General features: G+C 46.2%; 1 protein-coding gene across 1 annotated transcript in view; it reads right to left on the minus strand.

The window, feature by feature from the left end:
- Nucleotides 1–6,518, minus strand: part of SCAMP1 (secretory carrier membrane protein 1) — an 87,419-nt gene extending 80,901 nt beyond the window's left edge. The window contains exon 1 of the mRNA XM_048851145.2: nt 6,272–6,518. Within this exon, the coding sequence (XP_048707102.1) occupies nt 6,272–6,328 (57 nt within the window). The 5' untranslated portion in view covers nt 6,329–6,518. The remainder of the gene's footprint in view (nt 1–6,271) is intronic.
- Between the last annotated feature and the right edge of the window lie 12,004 nt (nt 6,519–18,522).

Raw genomic sequence — 18,522 nt, forward strand, 5'->3', positions numbered from 1 at the left:
TCACATACTACAGGACAGGCCCAGCAAAGAAAATAACAGAACACCACTAGCCATCAGCTTCAGCCCCCAACTAAAACCTCTCCAGCGAATCAAGGAACTATAACCTATCCTGAAAGACGCTCTCTCACAGACCCTGGGAGACAGGCCAGTCCTCGCTTACAGACAGCCCCCCAACCTGAAGCAAATACTCACCAGCAACTACATACCACACAACAAAAACACTAACCCAGGAACTTATCCCTGCAACAAACCCTGTTGCCAACTGTGTCCACATATCTATTCAAGGGACACCATCAGGGGACCTAACCACTTCAGCCACACCATTAGGGGCTCGTTCACCTGCACATCTACCAAGAGAAGTTACTAGATAGCAGGCCCTGGTTCTTATGGGAGACGTCAATCACCCTAATATCTGCTGGGAGAGCAACACAGTGGTGCACAGTCAATCCAAGAAGTTTTTGGAAAGTGTAGGGGACAATTTCCTGGTGCAAGTGCTGAAGGAACGAAGTAGGGGGCAGAGCTGCTCTTGACCTGCTGCTCAAAAACCAGGAATAATTAGTAGGGAATTAGAAGCAAAAGTGGATGGGAACGTGCGAGGCAATGACCATAAGATGGTCGAGTTCAGGATCCTGACAAAAGGAAAAAAGGAGAGCAGCAGAATACGGATCCTGGACTTCAGAAAAGCAGACTTTGACTCCCTCAGGAAACTGATGGGCAGGATCCCCTGGGAGAATAACATGAGGGGGAAAGGAATCCAGGAGATCTGACTGTATTTTAAAGAATCCTTATTGAGATTACAGGAACAAACCATCCCGATGTGTAGAAAGAATAGTAAACACGGAAGGTGACCAGCTTGGCTTAACAGCGAAATCCTTGCTGATCTTAAGCACAAAAAAGAAGCTTACAAGAAGTGGAAGATTGGACAAATGACCAGGGAGGAGTATAAAAATATTGCTCAGGCATGCAGGAGTAAAATCAGGAAGGCCAAATCACACCTGGAGTTGCAGCTAGCAAGAGATGTTAAGAGTAACAAGAAGGGTTTCTTCAGGAATGTTAGTAACAAGAAGAAAGTCAAGGAAAGTGTGGGCCCCTTACTGAATGAGGGAGGCAACCTAGTGACAGGGGATGTGGAAAAAGCTAATGTACTCATTGCTTTTTTTGCCACTGTCTTCATGAACAAGGTCAGCTCCCAGACTACTGCACTGGGCAGCACAGCATGGGGAGGAGGTGACCAGCCCTCTGTGGAGAAAGAAGTGGTTTGGTACTATTTAGAAAAGCTGGACGAGCACACGTCCATGGGATCGGATGTGCTGCATCCGAGAGTGCTAAAGGAGTTGGCGGATGTGATTGCAGAGCCATTAGCCATTATCTCTGAAAACTCATGGCGATCGGGGGAGGTCCCAGACAACTGGAAAAAGGCTAATGTAGTGCTCATCTTTAGAAAAGGAGGATCGGGGGAACTACAGGCCAGTAAGCCTCACCTCAGTCCCTGGAAAAATCATGGAGCAGGTCCTCAAGGAATCAATTCTGAAGCACTTAGAGGAGAGGAAAGTGACCAAGAACAGTCAGCATGGATTCACCAAGGGCAAGTCACACCTGACTAATCTAACTGCCTTCTATGATGAGATAACTGGCTCTGTGAATGAAGGGAAAGCAGTGGACCTGTTATTCCTTGACTTTAGCAAAGCTTTTAATATGGTGTCCCACAGTATTCTTGCCAGCAAGTATGGGCTGGATGAATGGAATATAAGGTGGACAGAAAGCTGGCTAGATCGTCTGGCTCAACGGGCAGTGATCAATGGCCCCATGTCTAGTTGGCAGCTTGTATCAAGCGGAGTGCCCCAAGGGTCGGTCCTGGGGCCAGTTTTGTTCAATATCTTCATTAATGATCTGGAGGATGGCGTGGACTGCATCCTCAGCAAATTTGCAGATGACACTAAACTGGGAGGAGTGGTAGATACGCTGGAGGGTAGCAATAGGATACAGAGGGCGCTCGACAAATTAGAGGATTGGGCCAAAAGAAATCTGATGAGGTTCAACAAGGACAAGTGTAGAGTCCTACACTTAGGACGGAAGAATCCAATGCACCGCTACAGACTAGGGACCGAATGGCTCAGCAGCAGTTCTGCAGAAAAGGACCTAGGGGTTACAGTGGATGAGAAGCTGGATATGAGTCAACAGTGTGCCCTTGTTGCCAAGAAGGCCAATGGCATTTTGGGATGTATAAGTAGGGGCATTGCCAGCAGATTGAGAGACGTGATCGTTCCCCTCTATTTGACATTGGTGAACCCTCATCTGGAGTACTGTGTCCAGTTTTGGGCCCCACGCTACGAGAAAGATGTGGAAAAATTGGAAAGCGTCCAGCGGAGGGCAACACAAATGATAAGGGGACTGGAACACATGACTTACGAGGCTGAGGGAACTGGGATTGTTTAGTCTGCAGAAGAGAAGAATGAGGGGGGATTTGATAGCTGCTTTCAACTACCTGAAAGGGGGTTCCAAAGAGGACGGAGCTAGATACCGTTCTCAGTGGTAGCAGATGATAGAAAAAGGAGTAATGGTCTCAAGTTGCAGTGGGGGAGGTTTAGGTAGGATATTAGGAAAAATTTTTTCACTAGGAAGGTTACCTAGGGAGGTGGTGGAATCTCCTTCCTTTGAGATTTTTAAGGTCAGATTTGACAAAGCCCTGATGGGATGATTTAGTTGGGGATTGGTCCTGCTTTGAGCAGGGGGTTGGACTAGATGACCTCCTGAGGTCCCTTCCAACCCTGATATTCGAAGAGTCTATGTGATATGTGCCAGCAATGCCCCTTTGCCATTTACATTGGCCAAACTGGACAGTCTCTACACAAAAGAATAAATGGACACAAATCAGACATCAAGAATTACAATATTCAAAAACCAATCGGAGAACATTTCAATGTCTCTGGAGAAACTGCAGAACTGGAATTAATTTGCAAACTGGACACCATCAAATTAGGCCTGAATAAAGACTGGGAGTGGATGGATCACTACAAAAACTAAAAACTAATTTCCCCATGCTAATTTCCCCCTACTGTTACTCACACCTTCTTGTCAACTGTTTGAAATGGGTCACCCTGATTACCGCTACAAAAGGGATTTTTCCTCCTGTTGATAATAGCCCACTTCCAGTTTAACTGAATTGTCTCGTTCGAACTGACCCCCCACTTGGTAAGGCAACGTGTGTGTGTGTGCGCGCGCCTACTGTATTTTCCACTCCATGCATCTGATGAAGTGGGTTTTAGCCCACGAAAGCTTATGCCCCAAAAAATTTGTTAGTCTAAGGTGCCACGAGTACTCCTCATTGTTTTTGCTGATACAAACTAATAGGGCTACCACTCTGAAACCAGTGGACTCGCTGAGTTTTTATAAGCCCTGGATCACATTAACACATGGCTTGGAGTTTGCAGACAGATCAAAGAGCTTGCAAATAAGGTCTTTATCCTACAAAACACCTAGCAGCATCCAGACCAAACCTAGTGCTGCTTGCCACTTAAGAGTCAATGGGAGTACTCTGAAGAGCCAAAACGATATCAGATAAAGATCTGGCCTTAGTGGTTCCCATACCTCTCCCCAAACATAATGGAAATCACTTGTCAGTACAAGTGATTTCCATTAAGTTTTAGCAGTAGTTTGGGGAGAGCAGTCTCTCCCACTCAGCAGCAGCTACTGAACTGGGCTGGGAAGGAGAGGGGAGTGTTTCTCCCCCACCATGGCAGCCACCGAGCTGGGGCTGGGAAGGAGGGCCGTCTCTCCCTGGCAGCCACAGTTCCGGTGCTGGGGAAAGTTGCCTCTTTCTCTGGCCACTGCAGCCCTGCAGGTCCCAAATTTCCCCCACCTCCTCTTCTCACCCCACTGCCCCCCCAACTATCTCCTATTTCCCCCACCTCACCCTACTGCTCCCTTCCACCAATTCCCTCCAATAGGAATACCCCCTATTCCCTCTAAGGCCACCACCTCACCTTACATGTGCGTCTTCTCCAGAATCCAGGCACTTACGCCTGCACAGCTCCACTAATTAGGTGGGCGGCCGCCCAGGCGCGCACCTTAGATGGAACTATCCGCAGACCACCTGAACAGAGCCTGTGTCCACAGACCGCAGTTTGAGAACCTCTGCTCTAGACAGCAGCGCACATCTTCATGACAACAGTCCTAATTGTCCAACTACCAACTCTGATGAGTTAGCAAATGACCAGTAGCAATCAGGGGGCAAGCTCTCACATGGCTATGGCCACATGCTTCTCAATATTGAGGGCAACTTTCATATGGGTGTTCCACTGCACCAGCTTGAGCCCTGCACAGACTTCTAGGAAAGTGGATTTTCGCATCCTGAAGTTCTGCAGCCACTGTTTATCATCCCAGATTAACAACACTAGTTTATTCCACCAGTCAGCAGAGCCCAAAAGCACTGTTCCACAAAAAAATGTAGGTGAAGTCTCTGCTTAATTTCAAACTTCCTTTTTGCAGGTGGCCTTAGTGCCCTGGTTTTGAAATCATAGCATGAATACAGACGTGCTGTTTATATTCATCACTATGAGGACTGAGAGATCGCAAGCATTTCTCCTCTACGCAGCCTGACAGTGGTTTGAACATGGTGCACCTAGCCAAGCAGTCTCCCCTCATTAGTTTGTGATTACACTTAAACCCCTCACCCCCACAGCCACCTTGATGTGAAAGAGACATACAAAACAGGTGAAAGAGGCTCCATTGTTAAATTTATTGTACACAAAGTTATCAAATGTACATAATAAAACTGCGGGGGGGGATTCTGTTATCACTTTAATCTATAATTTTTGGCATTACTACTACTAACAACTAGCTCTTATACAGCATTTTTCATCCATAGATCTCAAAGCACTTTACCAATAGTAGGTAAAATAGTAGATAAAAGACTTCAGAACACAATTGTGATTTAAGCTGTCAGTGTTGTGGGATTGTATGCAACTTCTTTTACAGGATATGCAAATGCACCTACTTGGGGTATGCAGGAACTCAGCCTTTTGAAGCGTCACCCTGAGAAGGAAATGCATTACCTATTCACAGTCTCGTCAAAGACCAAAACTGGATAAAGGAGGGACTCACCTCTTCATGACTTTACGTGCTTGTTCTGAGCTGAAGCTGTGACGAACTTGTGACCACAGGGAAAATTCTTCTGTGGGGTTCAAAGGACTAATCACCAACCAGAGCCCTTGCTGGAGTGAGGGAGTGATCTCTGGCAAGCTTACTAGCATAACTGTTGGTTCTTTTATTATTTTTAATATGTTTTTCCTGTAATGCGTATACCTTAAGAGTAACTACTTGATTAGAAAGAGCTGAGGGTAACTTAACCATGACAACAACACTGTTTGCTACCTTTGAAGAGAAAAGCAAAGCAGGGGAAGGCAGGAAAACTAAAAGGAAGGATTTAGTGGCTTGTTTAATTTTTGAACTTTAACTCCAGTCCAAGAAAACCACGATGTGCACTTATTGCACCAGTTATAAATCCTTGCATTATAACAAAATACCAGTGGAGACCAGAAAAATGGAATCTTTGCTAACAGAAGGCGGTGAAGACTGAATATGAAGAAAACAACCTTAAAAGTTAAAAAAAACCAAACATGTATTTCCTTTGATGTGGAAGTTTTTATGGGTGGTGACTGTGAAATGAGGCTTTTTAGAAGACTTACACCAGTTCTAGGATTTGTTTTAGATCGTCATGTTACCTTTGCCTTTTTGTTATTACACATCAGCCCGACCGTCCAGCACTTATTGCTTGGAAGGGGTGCTATCACTCGTGCACACAGACCCGCTGCGTAGCATCTACTGCCTGGTCCCTATGGGACAAGCCTGCAGAGTTACTTACTACAGCGATCATCAACCCTTCTCCGGGACGCAGAGCTACAGACTCCTCCAGCGGTCTCCACAGCCCCCTCCCAATAGCCGCAGCAGGGCGCCGCCGCCAGGCGAAGGGAGACGCTACATTGTAACAGGGCAAAGCAACTCTCAGGTGTCCAGGCCCCGACCCAACCTGGAGAAGGGGAGTGGAAGGAAGGCAGGGCCTGCGGGCGCCTCACAGCGCGGGGGTGTTGGGCAGGCCTGGAGATGCGGACCTGAGGGCGCCTCTACCCTGTTTTCCGGGGCACAAAGGCAGACTCCCAAGGCTGCTTTCGCCCCCAGCGACTAGAAGACGGCCCAGCCCCAAGCTAGAAGGAGAAGGAATCCTCCGCCCCGGGAGTCGCCCGAAGTCCCCGGGGGCCGGCCTCGCCCTCACCTTGAAGGGGTTGTTGAGGTCCGGGTCCGCGAAGGGGTTACTGTCAAAGTCCGACATGGCGAGGGCGGGCGCTATGATCACCGGACGGCGGCGGCTTCACTCCAGCGCCCCACAAGCTACCCCTAAACCGATGTCACAAGCAGATCCGGTCTTGATCCCGCCCCCTGCCCGAGCAGCCAGTCAGCGACCGAGATCCAAAATGGCCGCTCCGGAAGTGAGGTGTTAGGCGCGGCAATACCATCTTTACGCCTGGGAAAGGAACCCTACCCGTTCGGGGGACGGAGAGGAACGGTATCGTCTCATGGAACCCAAGCCAGGATAATCCTGTCCCCTCTCAAAATGCCCGTCTTGAAACCTCGCCGCTACCCCTTTGGAAGGGGTCTCCGACCCTGCTGCCTGAACCACGAGGGGCTGGCTTCCGCTTCTCCTCCGCCTTGGATGGGGGGGGGGGGGTTGGCCTGTCCCATTGCCAAAAACGGGGGGGGAGGGGAGAGAAGAATAAGGAAAGTTATGAGGCAGTCCCACTAATTGCCTGGTTTAAGAGTCATGGGATTTTTCTCTCACTCTCCTTTTGCAAAAAGAAAAGGACTACTTGTGGCACCTTAGAGACTAACCAATTTATTTGAGCATGAGCATCTGATGAAGTGAGCTGTAGCTCACGAAAGCTCATGCTCAAATAAATTGGTTAGTCTCTAAGGTGCCACAAGTACGCCTTTTCTTTTTGCAAATACAGACTAACACGGCTGTTACTCTGAAAACTCTCCTTTTGGGCTGTAAAGTCCACTTAGGTCACGTTTTCAGGCTTTTCTCTGGAAGTCAGAGCTAGAACTTTGTTACTGAAGGAGAAAGCTGAGCTGCTGTGTTAAGTACATCCTGGGCTGTTTCAGGAGTGGGAGCTTTCAGAAAAACACCAAATAGCACACAACTGGCCCTGAAATCACAAAAGTTGGCAACACTGTATAAGGGTCTTCGGCCAAACATTTTCCACCCTGCAAATACAGGAAGGGGAAGAGAAGGAGCCTCTGCCCATCTCCAAGAGATTCTCACTTTTAACCCCCTCCCCCAAAAGTAACTAAGTAATTAATTACCGAGTCTTGAGGAATTAAAAGATTAATCTTTAATTAAAGACAATGTCATGATGAAACCTGGAATTCATCCAACCAAAGTTGGGAACCCTACAATAGGGTAAGAGTAGCAGATCTGGTCCAAAGAGTAAAATAAGCTGTTAGTTATCTGAACAGGAGTTCTTCAAAATAGGTTGTCCTTATGCACACACTCATGTGCCCCAAACTTTTCAGACAGCAGTAGCCACGTGGCCTGCCTGCACCCTGATACTCCTCGTCAGAAAGGACATATAGGTAGGGCACACTACTGCCATCAGTTTCCTCTGAATTGTGGAGTCCAAGGTTGAGGGTTGGTAAGACAGATGGTAGAATATGCATATTGACAACACCTCTCAAAGAATTCCAGTTACCATATATGTAAATAACATCTGTTCAAGTCTTAGGCTATCTTCTAGATTCCCACATCCCACTGACATGCTTAGGGTAGGCTCAGATGAATACCTCTCCTAAAGGGGGATTATATTGGATCATATTAAAGAAGTTCTGTATTAAAATCACAAATGAGTTTGATTCCCCATAGTTTAAATTCCAGGGTATTACTAACTAAGAGGTCTCTTGGTTTTTGGTACTGTTTCTCTCCCTCTTTGTGTGAAATTTGCAAGCTGCTAATTGTGTTAGTACATTCTAAGACAGAGTCTGTTCTCAAAGCAATTCACAGAGAGAGAGACTCAAAGCAATACTCTAACAACAGAAACAGCACCCAGAAACTCCCCGCCCTTTTGTTGTATTAACAATTGTGATTAAAATAGAGATGGAGGATGTATGTGGATGGATGCTTGGTGTGGATAATAACTGAATGATCAGGGAGGTGCCAGCCTAAGAATCCAGTGTCCATCGGCTAAAGAAGGCGTTAAGTGTAAATAACCAGAGGACCCCTCCCCGGAGGGCAGACTGGAATCCACTCAACAGCCTCAAGAATGGGACAAGATAACATCTAGCAGCAGGGAGCCCTCAGGAATGTGCTATCTGCTGATTGATTCAGCAACAGCATGATGAAGCAATTCCCATAGACTGGCATAGGAAGAAATTCCTATAAAAATAGACTCTAAAAAGTGAGAACTTTGGGGTCTGATTCTGCAAACCAACTTCCAGGAGCATCAGATGAGCATCTGACAAGGCCCTGCTCCCTCCTCATGTCCACGCCACCTGGCCAGTGGCTTGGCACGAGCAACTCTAAGGCTGGTAGCTATGATAACAACTTTGCAGAACCTGTGTGTGTGTGTTTGTATGAATGAATGTGTGAATAAATATGAGATTGAATGGAATGTTATAGCTATAACTAACTGCTTACTGATTCTTTCTGTATTCACAATAAATGTGGTATTTTGCCTTTTTTCCTTTAATAAGATCCTGCTGGTTTTTATTTTATTGGTATAACACCTCTCCCCCTTTTTCCTGAGTTCTACTTTTATGCTATCCACTCCAGGGGCTTTTCAACGTCTGCAACCCTTCATCAACTTCTTCGACCATGCAAGGAGATTCATCAGGATAAGTCGAGCTTCTCGCATAGATGTCCTTTGCCTCTTTCACTTCCAGCTCTCAATTTGTTTTGTTCATTTTATACAGGCCCTGATGGTTCCTATTTATAAAAAGGGGAACCTTGCCGTTTGTGGAAGTTACCTTACATTTTCACTGTCACCTCCTAGCAAAATACTACTGTGAATCATCCTGAAGAGAATTGAGCCCAAGGTAGAACCTCTTTCTGGCTGATAAATAAGCTGGGTTTAAACCCAAAAGAGTTACAGTAAGTGGAGCAAATATTCAGTCTGCATATGCAATATCAGAAAGTGGTGGAGAATGATAGGAAGGTGGTCCATCTCTTCAAGGATTGTGCTAAGGTGTTTGACAGCATATAGCACGCACTACTTTAGGCAATCCTGTGGCTGATTGAAGTTGGTGAAAATGTAATAAGGCAGATATAAAATCTCTACAGAGTCAATGACTGACGGCTTCAGTGTTTGTGAGACGTGAACAGAGTAATTAATTTGACTTAAGGCTAGATAGCATGCTGCGCAGCAAGCTATCACTCACTTCAATTGTTATCTTGAATGAAGTTTAAGAAAAGCTACTAATAAAAACCTACAGCAGGGTATAACTAGCAATGGATGAAAAATTAGTGACCTGTGCTTCGCTGATGATATTGACTTACAATGATCTAATTAAGAGGAGATGCAAAAATTGCTAGAAAGAGGAGTGGTTGAAGGAGAGAAGTTAGGTCTAAAGATCGCCTGAAAAGACAATTGTGGCAGATGAGGCTGGCAATATGGCAAGGATAATCATACCCAAATCTGGAGGCGGTACGATGAGCTCTCCAAATATTTGGGTAGTATGACTACAAAGGACAGTGAACATTACTTAGGGATCTGTGACACTGTACCTCAAAGCAGCACCCTGGAACCCCCATCTTTACCACTGTCATAGCATTCAAACCTCTATATTGAGGATCTATGATCTGTTTGTACCATCTGTCAGGGTGGGACATTACTTGATTCAAATCCTGTTTACTTTGTAGAACTCAGACTGCAAATTTATTTTTATTTCTTAAGTAACCAACTGTGATCTCTACACTTGCTGTTTATAATCACTTAAGAAAAAAAATCTGTTTTATATTTTACCTAAACCAGCATGTTTTCATTCTCAGCTCAGTTTACAAAGGCTAGCTTGTGTCCTCTCCCCTTCAAGGGAGGGGCAGACTGGGTAATGAACTTGCACTGACCAGGCTTCTGACCAGTGCAAAATGATACAGGCTGGGGAGGAATTGGGCTGGAGCTTCTCTACTGATGGTTCATGAGTGACTGGGAGATCATTCATGTAACACAGTTGGATGTGTCCCTGCCTGTGGATGGTTCTATAAGTGCAGTACCTGCCAGATGTTTGTGGCTTAACACATCACAATGTGAGAGATGGCCCCAGGTGGTGAGATAGAGGGCTCAGCAGTCCCTCAGTTCGGGTTGCATGTTGGTGACTGAGTCACAAGACTCAACGAGGAACTGGACTTACAGTTGCTGCTCTACTACCTCACAGAGCAGCAAAAGATATTCCTATGAAGTGTAAGATGAAATTGCTGTGATATCATCTGCGTCTTGCTATATGCACGTAAGATATGGATGCTCATGAAATAGGACATGAAGAGGCTTTGAAGTAAAGTGTGATTGGTATGCATTAGCTATACCTTACACACAACTAGCAAAGAGGTAATCACCCCAATTTACAGCATAACCAGAGTCATTCCTGTTATCACAATAATCCGCTGTCCTATAAACTTAAGTTTCTTCATGAGAGTTGGATAAGCAGAGTAAACTTGCAAATGCAAGTTTTGCCAGGACTGATACTGAGATAGAGGGACCTGCAGCAAACATTCAGTGATGTGGCTGACCGGACAGGATGTAGTCTAGTGTACTCCTCAAGGCTCTGTGAAGACTGAAATTTAGAGGCACATAGGAGACATTGCTGACCACTGTGTTGTGTTTATCGTTCATTATGATGTGACTTTATGGTGCTTTACATTATGAGAAAAAAAACAAGACACTTTCTCCTTCTGATTATTCAGATGCATAATCACCTACTGGTGACTCCCAAGCAGTGGACCATGATACTGGAGGTGGGAGCTCTGAATCTAGGAAAGAAGAGACTGGAGAACAGAATTACCAATAATGTCACCCGACGTACAGCCTTCTATAAGTGCATAGTGTTGGGTAAATGTGTGCATAGAGGCACAGATAGCTGCCTTACACGTATTATTCCAGGGAGAATTCTGCACCAAAAAAATTAAAATTCTGCGAACACTATTTTAAAATTCTGCATTGTTTGGTCAAATATCATGCCAGTTTCAGTTATTTTGGTAATTTCAAAATATCTGTCAGCAAGTATGTCAACACTACAAACAAATATTCAGGAAATGTTTGACAAATAGATTAATACAGAACTTAGAGTAATACTTCATTTAAGCTACAATACAGAAACATTTCCTGCACCCTTCAGGAGCAGTGCAAAGGCTTGGTGAAGTCAGGGATAATGGAGGACTGGAAGGAGGGGAAAGTGATTTTTGGGAAGGAGCTTGGGAGTGAAAGTGGAGGGTTGTTGAATGTGGGTGGGAGAAGTATGGAACTTTTTTTTTTTGAGGGCAAGGAATGGTTCGGGAAGTGCAGAGCTGCCCCCATACAGACCCAGACTGACCTCTAGTTTCTCTCAGGCACATCGGCCCTTGTCCTCGTTTCCCATTCAGTCATGCGTATCTGCACATCCCCATGTGGTCCTGTACCCCCGCTCCTATTCAACCACTGGCTCTATGTTGGTACTCCACTAGCTCCTGTGCCCCTACCCCGAACTGACCCCCTACCTGCCACCCCCCACTAGCCCTTCTGAACCTATCTGTGTGACACCCCCCCCCCCAGCAGCTCCCTTTTCCCTGCTAGGTCCACCCCCCCACCCGTATCCTGTGCCTCCTCACTTGGCCCCATGGACAGAGTGCTATGAGGAAGGTAGCCTCCCTCTGCCCCTCCTTCTCTACAGCTGGCTGCTTTGGCCCATGAGCCAGCTGCACTCTTCTGGTGCCACACCAGCCTCCAGTGGGCAAAAGGTGTAATTGTAGTTTCTCTTCACCTCCCTCTCAGAATCAATTATTGTGCTGGGGGGTGGGGGAAGAAGATGACAAACACCTGCAGGAGACAATAATTCTCTGGTTGCACAGTAGCACAGCATCCCCCTAGGAGTAATAGGTCCATGACTGTGAGAGTCTCCAGGGACAATAAAGCTTCTTGGGCTCTAGTGGAATGAACCTTCAACCTTGCAGGCAAATCTTTTTGCCAAGCTGAAATCCATTTTGAGAGGTGTTGGGAAGACTGTGGGTTTGCCTGTCATTCTTTCAGCTACAACCCCAAAGGCTCAGGGAAGACTGAAATTGTTTTGTTCATTGTAGATAAATGCTAGGACCAGACAGTTGAAAGTGTGAAGGGCCACTTCCATTCTAGACATATGAGGCTTGGGAAAGAAGAGGTGGATTTCTGGGACCACTTTAAAGTAAAAATTTTGAACAGTCCTGAGGCTCACTTTATCAGGGAAAAAAGACGACTGAAATGGGGGCCTGCCCTTAGGGCTTGAATTTCTCCTACTCATCTTGAGAAAGTGATGGCCACTAGGAAGTATAACAGGGAGCATGATGCCATAGGTTTAATTGGAGGCCCCATAAAGTACGAGGTTAAGGTCCGACAGAGGAATGGGGTCCTTGATGGTTGGAAAGACTGTCACCTTCTTATGAAGGTCAGCACTGTCTGGTAAAACAATAGATTATCTATTGACAGGCAGACGTGCTGAGATTAATCTTGGGGAGAGTTCACCTGCTGTCAGAGATTAAATAGCTTCAATTCTAGCAGTGACTTCAGAAATCATTGCTATAGGCACGTCATGAGATAGAAGTGACTTTGACTAGCCCAGTGGGAAAATGTCATCTATTTCACCAGGTAAGTCAGTGTCTGGTAGAGTCTTTCCTGCTATTCATGAAAATATCCCTGACAAGAGAAGCCTGTCTGTGGGACGCAGATGTGGTCTGTGTACAAAATTTTCCCTTTGGACTGTAACACATCTGGTATTGGGGCAGGTCTTTGGGACTTGGAAAGGCTCAGGATGTCTGCAAACCAGACCTGCCCCAGCAAGGCTGAGCTATCAATATCTTCTGGCAGAGTCCTGCCTGACCCTGGGAATTAGTGGAATGGGAGGGAAGGCATAACAGAGATCCCTTATCCCTGGGATCAAAAAAGCATCAGAAACGTAATCTGGACTCAAACCTCCCTGGTGCCAAAGGAAAAAAAAAAAAAAAAATCTTATGCTGCACTGTAGAAGAGATCAATATAGGGATAGCCCCATTGCATGAAGATGTGCTAAATAATAGGGTTCCTGATCTCCCATTCATGATTCAATGAGAAGTGTCTACTCAGACTATCTTCTAGGGAGATCTATAGAGCAGGGAGATGGACAGCTGAGTGAACTAGCTGGTTTAATAAAACAGTTCCACAATCTGTTTCTTGCCACAGCAGGAAGGTTTTTACTTGTTGATCTAGAACATAGTGCTCATATTGTCCATTGTTATTGGCATATGCTGACCCGATATCACCGAAAGAGCCTCAGAGGCTCTCCTGCCAGCCCTGAACTCTAGGTGGTGGATGTGCATCCTAGATTCTAGGTGTATCCATCAGCCTTGTACGCTGAGATTGCTCATATGTTCTCCCCCTTCCATGAGAGTGCCATCTATCAATATTGTGACAGTGCAAAGGGAACACCCCTGCAAGCTTTCTTTGGGTCTTTCCTCCATAACAGAGGAGAGGACTAAACAGAAATGGTAAAATTCATTTCCAAGGATGCTTGCCAAGAGCATACAGTGACCTCAAGCAGGCCTGCATGCACTGATTCTTCTCCTGCATGCCAGACTGAAGAGGTGGAAGCTACCATATGCCTGGGCAAGGCAAGTCCTTGCTGTGGTGGTAGTTTAAGACTGTATTTGGGAGATGAATGATGAAAGATGCTTAAACCTGTCCCTTGGTATGCATGCCATAGAGATTGTGAAGTCTAAGAGTCCCAATGAATTTTAGTCTCTGTACGAACAGTAGCATGGACTTCTGGGTGTTGTCTTTCAGTCCCAAGCTCACCTATATGTTACTATTGTTCAAGACAGGTGAGGACTATTGAAATAAGTGAGCCTGTGTAGGGCAAAGGCTTTGTTGATTGCCCCATCCACCTATGAAGTATAGATGGCCTTGTCCCATCAGTTGGGCTGCTGGAAGAGGGAAATAAAGATAGCAGACAAAGATTTTTCATCTTTGCTCTTTGAACTCTTACAGGACCTGGAACTAAAACAAAAAGCAGAGATTGCTGGGGTCAACCTAGTTTCAGCCCTGAAAAGACATTCAATGTTGACAGATTATGGTTCCAAAAGGTGATAAATGTAGTAGACTGAACTCCGTGCATGTGGGGCACCTGCTTTAACCTGTAAAATAACTAATTTCATTTACCCGGTTAATAAATCCTCAATTAGTTTACTATAGGACTGGCTATGAGCATTGTCTTTGGTGTGAGATCCAAGGTACAAATTGAGCTGGGTAAGTGACTTGTCTCTTGGGACGGGGCGCCACCTGAATATTTGTGATTTTTGGTGTAAGTCACAATCACTAAGTCCAGCTTGCCTAGGTGGCAAGCTAGACTGGAGAGGCGAAGGGGACGGTGTGACACTCCAGTGTAAGACTGTTACTGGGCTGCTGAAAAGCCCCCATCCCTTCAGATGCCAAATACTGCAGGAAGAGGGGAACCATCCTCGCCCTGTTGCTCACATGAGGCAAGGAGGGAATGGAGTCCCCCGAGCTGCTGGGCTCTTCAGCTCCTTCATCCTCACCTGGCTTTTGGTTGCTGTGGGGAAGGGGAGGGGGGAAGTTCTGCCTGCAGCAGCTGTGATTGGTTATTCTGCCCCAGGAGGTGGCCAAGTAGGACAGACAAGAGGGCTCAACTTTGTAGCAGGCTTGAGCTTCTCACATGACCAGACTGGTTGCAGACCCAGCCAAAATCCTGTCATAATTCGCACCAAAACCCCCCCACTAGATCTAGTGACAATGAGGAGGACGAGTTTGTCCAAGTTTCCAAAATAGATTTCAATTCTTAGTAGGGCTGTCAAGCAAGATATTAACTGTGATCACACTGTTAAATGGTATTCCATTTAACTATTTTTAGATATTTTCTACATTTTCAAAAATTGATTTCAGTTACAACTAGGGCTGTCAATTAACTGCCATTAATGCATGCAATTAATACACAGCACAACATATTAAAAAATTAACATGCATTAATTGCAGATCCTCTGGGTGGGAGGGTAGCATGAGCAGCCCCGGAGAACCTGTCAGGTGCAGTAACGCAAGCCGCTACTGGAGGGTGGGAAGAGGAGAGGCTAGAGCAGAGGTGGGCAAACTACAGCCTGCAGGCCACATCCAGCCCACAGGACTGTCCTGCCCAGCCTCTGAGCTCCCATCCCGTCCCCTGCTGTTCCCCTCCTGCACAGCCTCAGCTCGCCGTGCCACCAGCGCTCTGGGCAATGTAGCTGGCTCCGGCCAGGCGGCTGCAAGCTCCTGCCACTCTGATGGGCATGGCAAGGGTGTTAGAAGATTGGATAAGGGGGAAGAGGGTCCTGGGGGGCAGTCAGGGGACAAGGAGCACTTGGATGGGGTGGAGGTTCTGGGAGGCAGTCAGGGGATGGGGAATGGGGAGGGGGTTGGATAGGCATGGGAGTCCTGGGGGGGCAGATAGGGGTTGGGGGGTAGTTGGAAGTGGGAGGGGGCAGAGGCCAGGCTGTTTGGGGAGGTACAGCCTTTCCTACCCAGCCCTCCATACAGTTTTGCAACCCCAATGTGCCCCCCCCCCAAAAAAAAAGTTTCCCCACCCCTGGGCTGGAGAAAGATGTGGTTCTCATCCTAGCTCTAGAGATCTTCACCCAAGGTGTTCATATGTTTTTTAAGTAAAAACAGGACTACCAGAAGCTTGCCAGACCTCCGCTTTCCACCCTGAGGGCTTACCAAAGCCACCCTCCAAATGCCTCCCTGGGAAAGGGCTGACCCTCCACCTGATTTGCTGCTTGGTTTGTACTGAGCAGGCTCACAGACTGAGCATGCTCAGTAACACCGCTGAAGCCCGTTGCCCTCACTCCACCCCATCCACCACTATCAGTCAGGCCCCAAGTCCTGTGTCACCAAAAGCTGGGGCTGATCCCTCCCCTGCCCCCCGAAGTGCTGTGTCTCCCCTGGCTGAGGCTGATTCCACCCACCCACCCCCAGCTCTGCACTGCCCAGGGGTCAGCTCTGAAGCCAGCACTGCCCACCAACAGCAAATTTCTCCACTTTCCTGCTGGTGGATGGGGTAGTGCTGCCTTCAGGGGACCCCTGGGCAGCAGCCACCTCTCTCTGCTCTGCCTTACAGCTGGAACAAATGCCCAGTTTTGGCAAAGTAGGGATGGCCGGGACAGAGCTGAAGAAAGGGACTGTCCTGGTCAAAATGGGAAGTATTACCCCAGCCAGCCCAGGCCCTATTTTTCCCAGCTGGCTCCTCAATCAGGGGACCAACTCCCGTGTTGTGCCCCATTGCTCCTAGCTGGCTGCTTGCTCTGGTGGTACCCCATCGAGAACATGTGTGAGGTGAATTGAAAAATATTTGTATTTTCACTGTAAAAATAAGAGTAATAAATAGAGTGAGCACTGTACACTGTATTCTTTGTTGTAATTGGAATATATTTGAAAACATAGAAAACATCCAAAAATATTTTAACAAATTTCAGTTGTTATTCTGTTGTAACAGTGCAATTAAAACCGATTTTTTAGATCGTTGCATGAGTTAACTGCAATTAAATCGACAGCCTTAATTCTTATGCTCCAATCCTGCAAACACTTATGCATATGACTAACTTTATTGGGACTACTCACAGTAGTAAAATTAAACACATAGGTAAAATACCAAACCACTAGCCTTGGAGTGTAAAGTCAGGTAAAGTGGTAGTGTAATGTTCCCCCCAGTATTGGCCCAACAGTGTGCCTCAGCTGTCACTTGGGAAGGACCATATCTAGAAGTAAACAGTTCCTTTTACATGCTCATTGGGCTCCCTGATAAGATGGCCAAAAAGGACGTCAGTTGTGTGTGTCAGGGAGGAGTGGTCAGGGACATTAAAAGCTGTCTGGTTGGGGAGGGGAGTGACAGGACCAGCATGGGGCTGGATTTAAATGACTACTTGAAATTTGAGCTCTGAGGTGGAGAGCAAAAGCAAGTTACCTCCATTATGCCCCAACCCTCCCAGGAAAGCAGAGCACAGGGTTGCAGAGATTCATCCTCCCTGCCCCACAGCAAAAAAGGAAACTCACTAAGAAAGAAAGAAAAGGAGTACTTGTGGCACACCTTAGAGACTAACCAATTTATTTGAGCATGAGCTTTCGTGAGCTACAGCTCACTTCATCAGATGCATACCGTGGAAACAGTTATTTGAGTTTATTTGAGCTCATGCTCAAATAAATTGGTTAGTCTCTAAGGTGCCACAAGTACTCCTTTTCTTTTTGCGAATACAGACTAACACGGCTGTTACTCTGAAACCTGTCACTAAGAAGAGTTGCAGGCTCACAACATGGAGAGGCTTCTGACTCCAAGTGAAGACATGGCAGCCAAAATAGGAATGCCTGGGCTGGCAGAACAAAAAACCAACTGTCCAACAACGCAGACATCTGGGAATTGATTGGAGTTTAATGCCATGAGAAGTTACCTGATGTCCAAGACTCTAGCAGTAAAGGATTTAACTTGTGTGGAAGACTGAGTCACTGCACTAGAAAGGACCTAGGAGAAACAAACGAAAGAGCTGCAGAGCCACTTAGGACTGCTGCTGGAGCAGAGAGAGATGCAGCTGAAATTAGATGGTATAGAAAATAGAGCAAGGAGAAATGGTAGAATTAAGAATTTGCTGAAAAAAATGCTGATGGGGAAGCCTTGTGGTATATATAAAAAAACCTTTATATGGAGAATTGTTCATCTGAGAAGACAAACCTGGGGGTGGTGCGGAAAGCAGCACTCAGAGCGGCAGAGAACAGATGGGATTCCCATTTAAATTCTCATTAAGGTTCCAAATTATACAGCAACACTTTAAACAGAAAGATACACTCCAGTCACTTGAAATAGAAATACAAGTTTGACATACAAGATGATTCTTCAGAGGTAAATAAATAAGTTGAGTCTTGGTGGATAATGAAACCAAGTAAAGGATGGTATGACAGTCTTGCAAATGCAACTTTGAGAACCATATTGTATTTAGTTTACGTATCACTGTGGGCAAGGGATTGTATGTAATTACAGTGGGAGGGTTATCACAGCTCCTCCAGGAGCCAAGAACAGTGAGGGAATGATTAAAACAAATCACTCAGGTCCTAAACACCTCCAGAGATACCACTTCCTGGGGAGACTTGTGTATGCTGGTTTTCCAGAAACCAAACAGAGAAACAAAGGGCATTCAATATAAGAAGGCTGGATTTAAGCAGACTTGGAGCTCTTTTGGATCCAGCAAATAGACAGGACCTTCTGTCCGGGGGCGGGGGTGTGCAACCCTTGCAGAGACTTTGGCCTATT

The sequence above is a fragment of the Caretta caretta genome, chromosome 5, assembly GCF_965140235.1.
Source record: "Caretta caretta isolate rCarCar2 chromosome 5, rCarCar1.hap1, whole genome shotgun sequence".
NCBI classification, from domain to species: Eukaryota; Metazoa; Chordata; order Testudines; family Cheloniidae; genus Caretta; species Caretta caretta.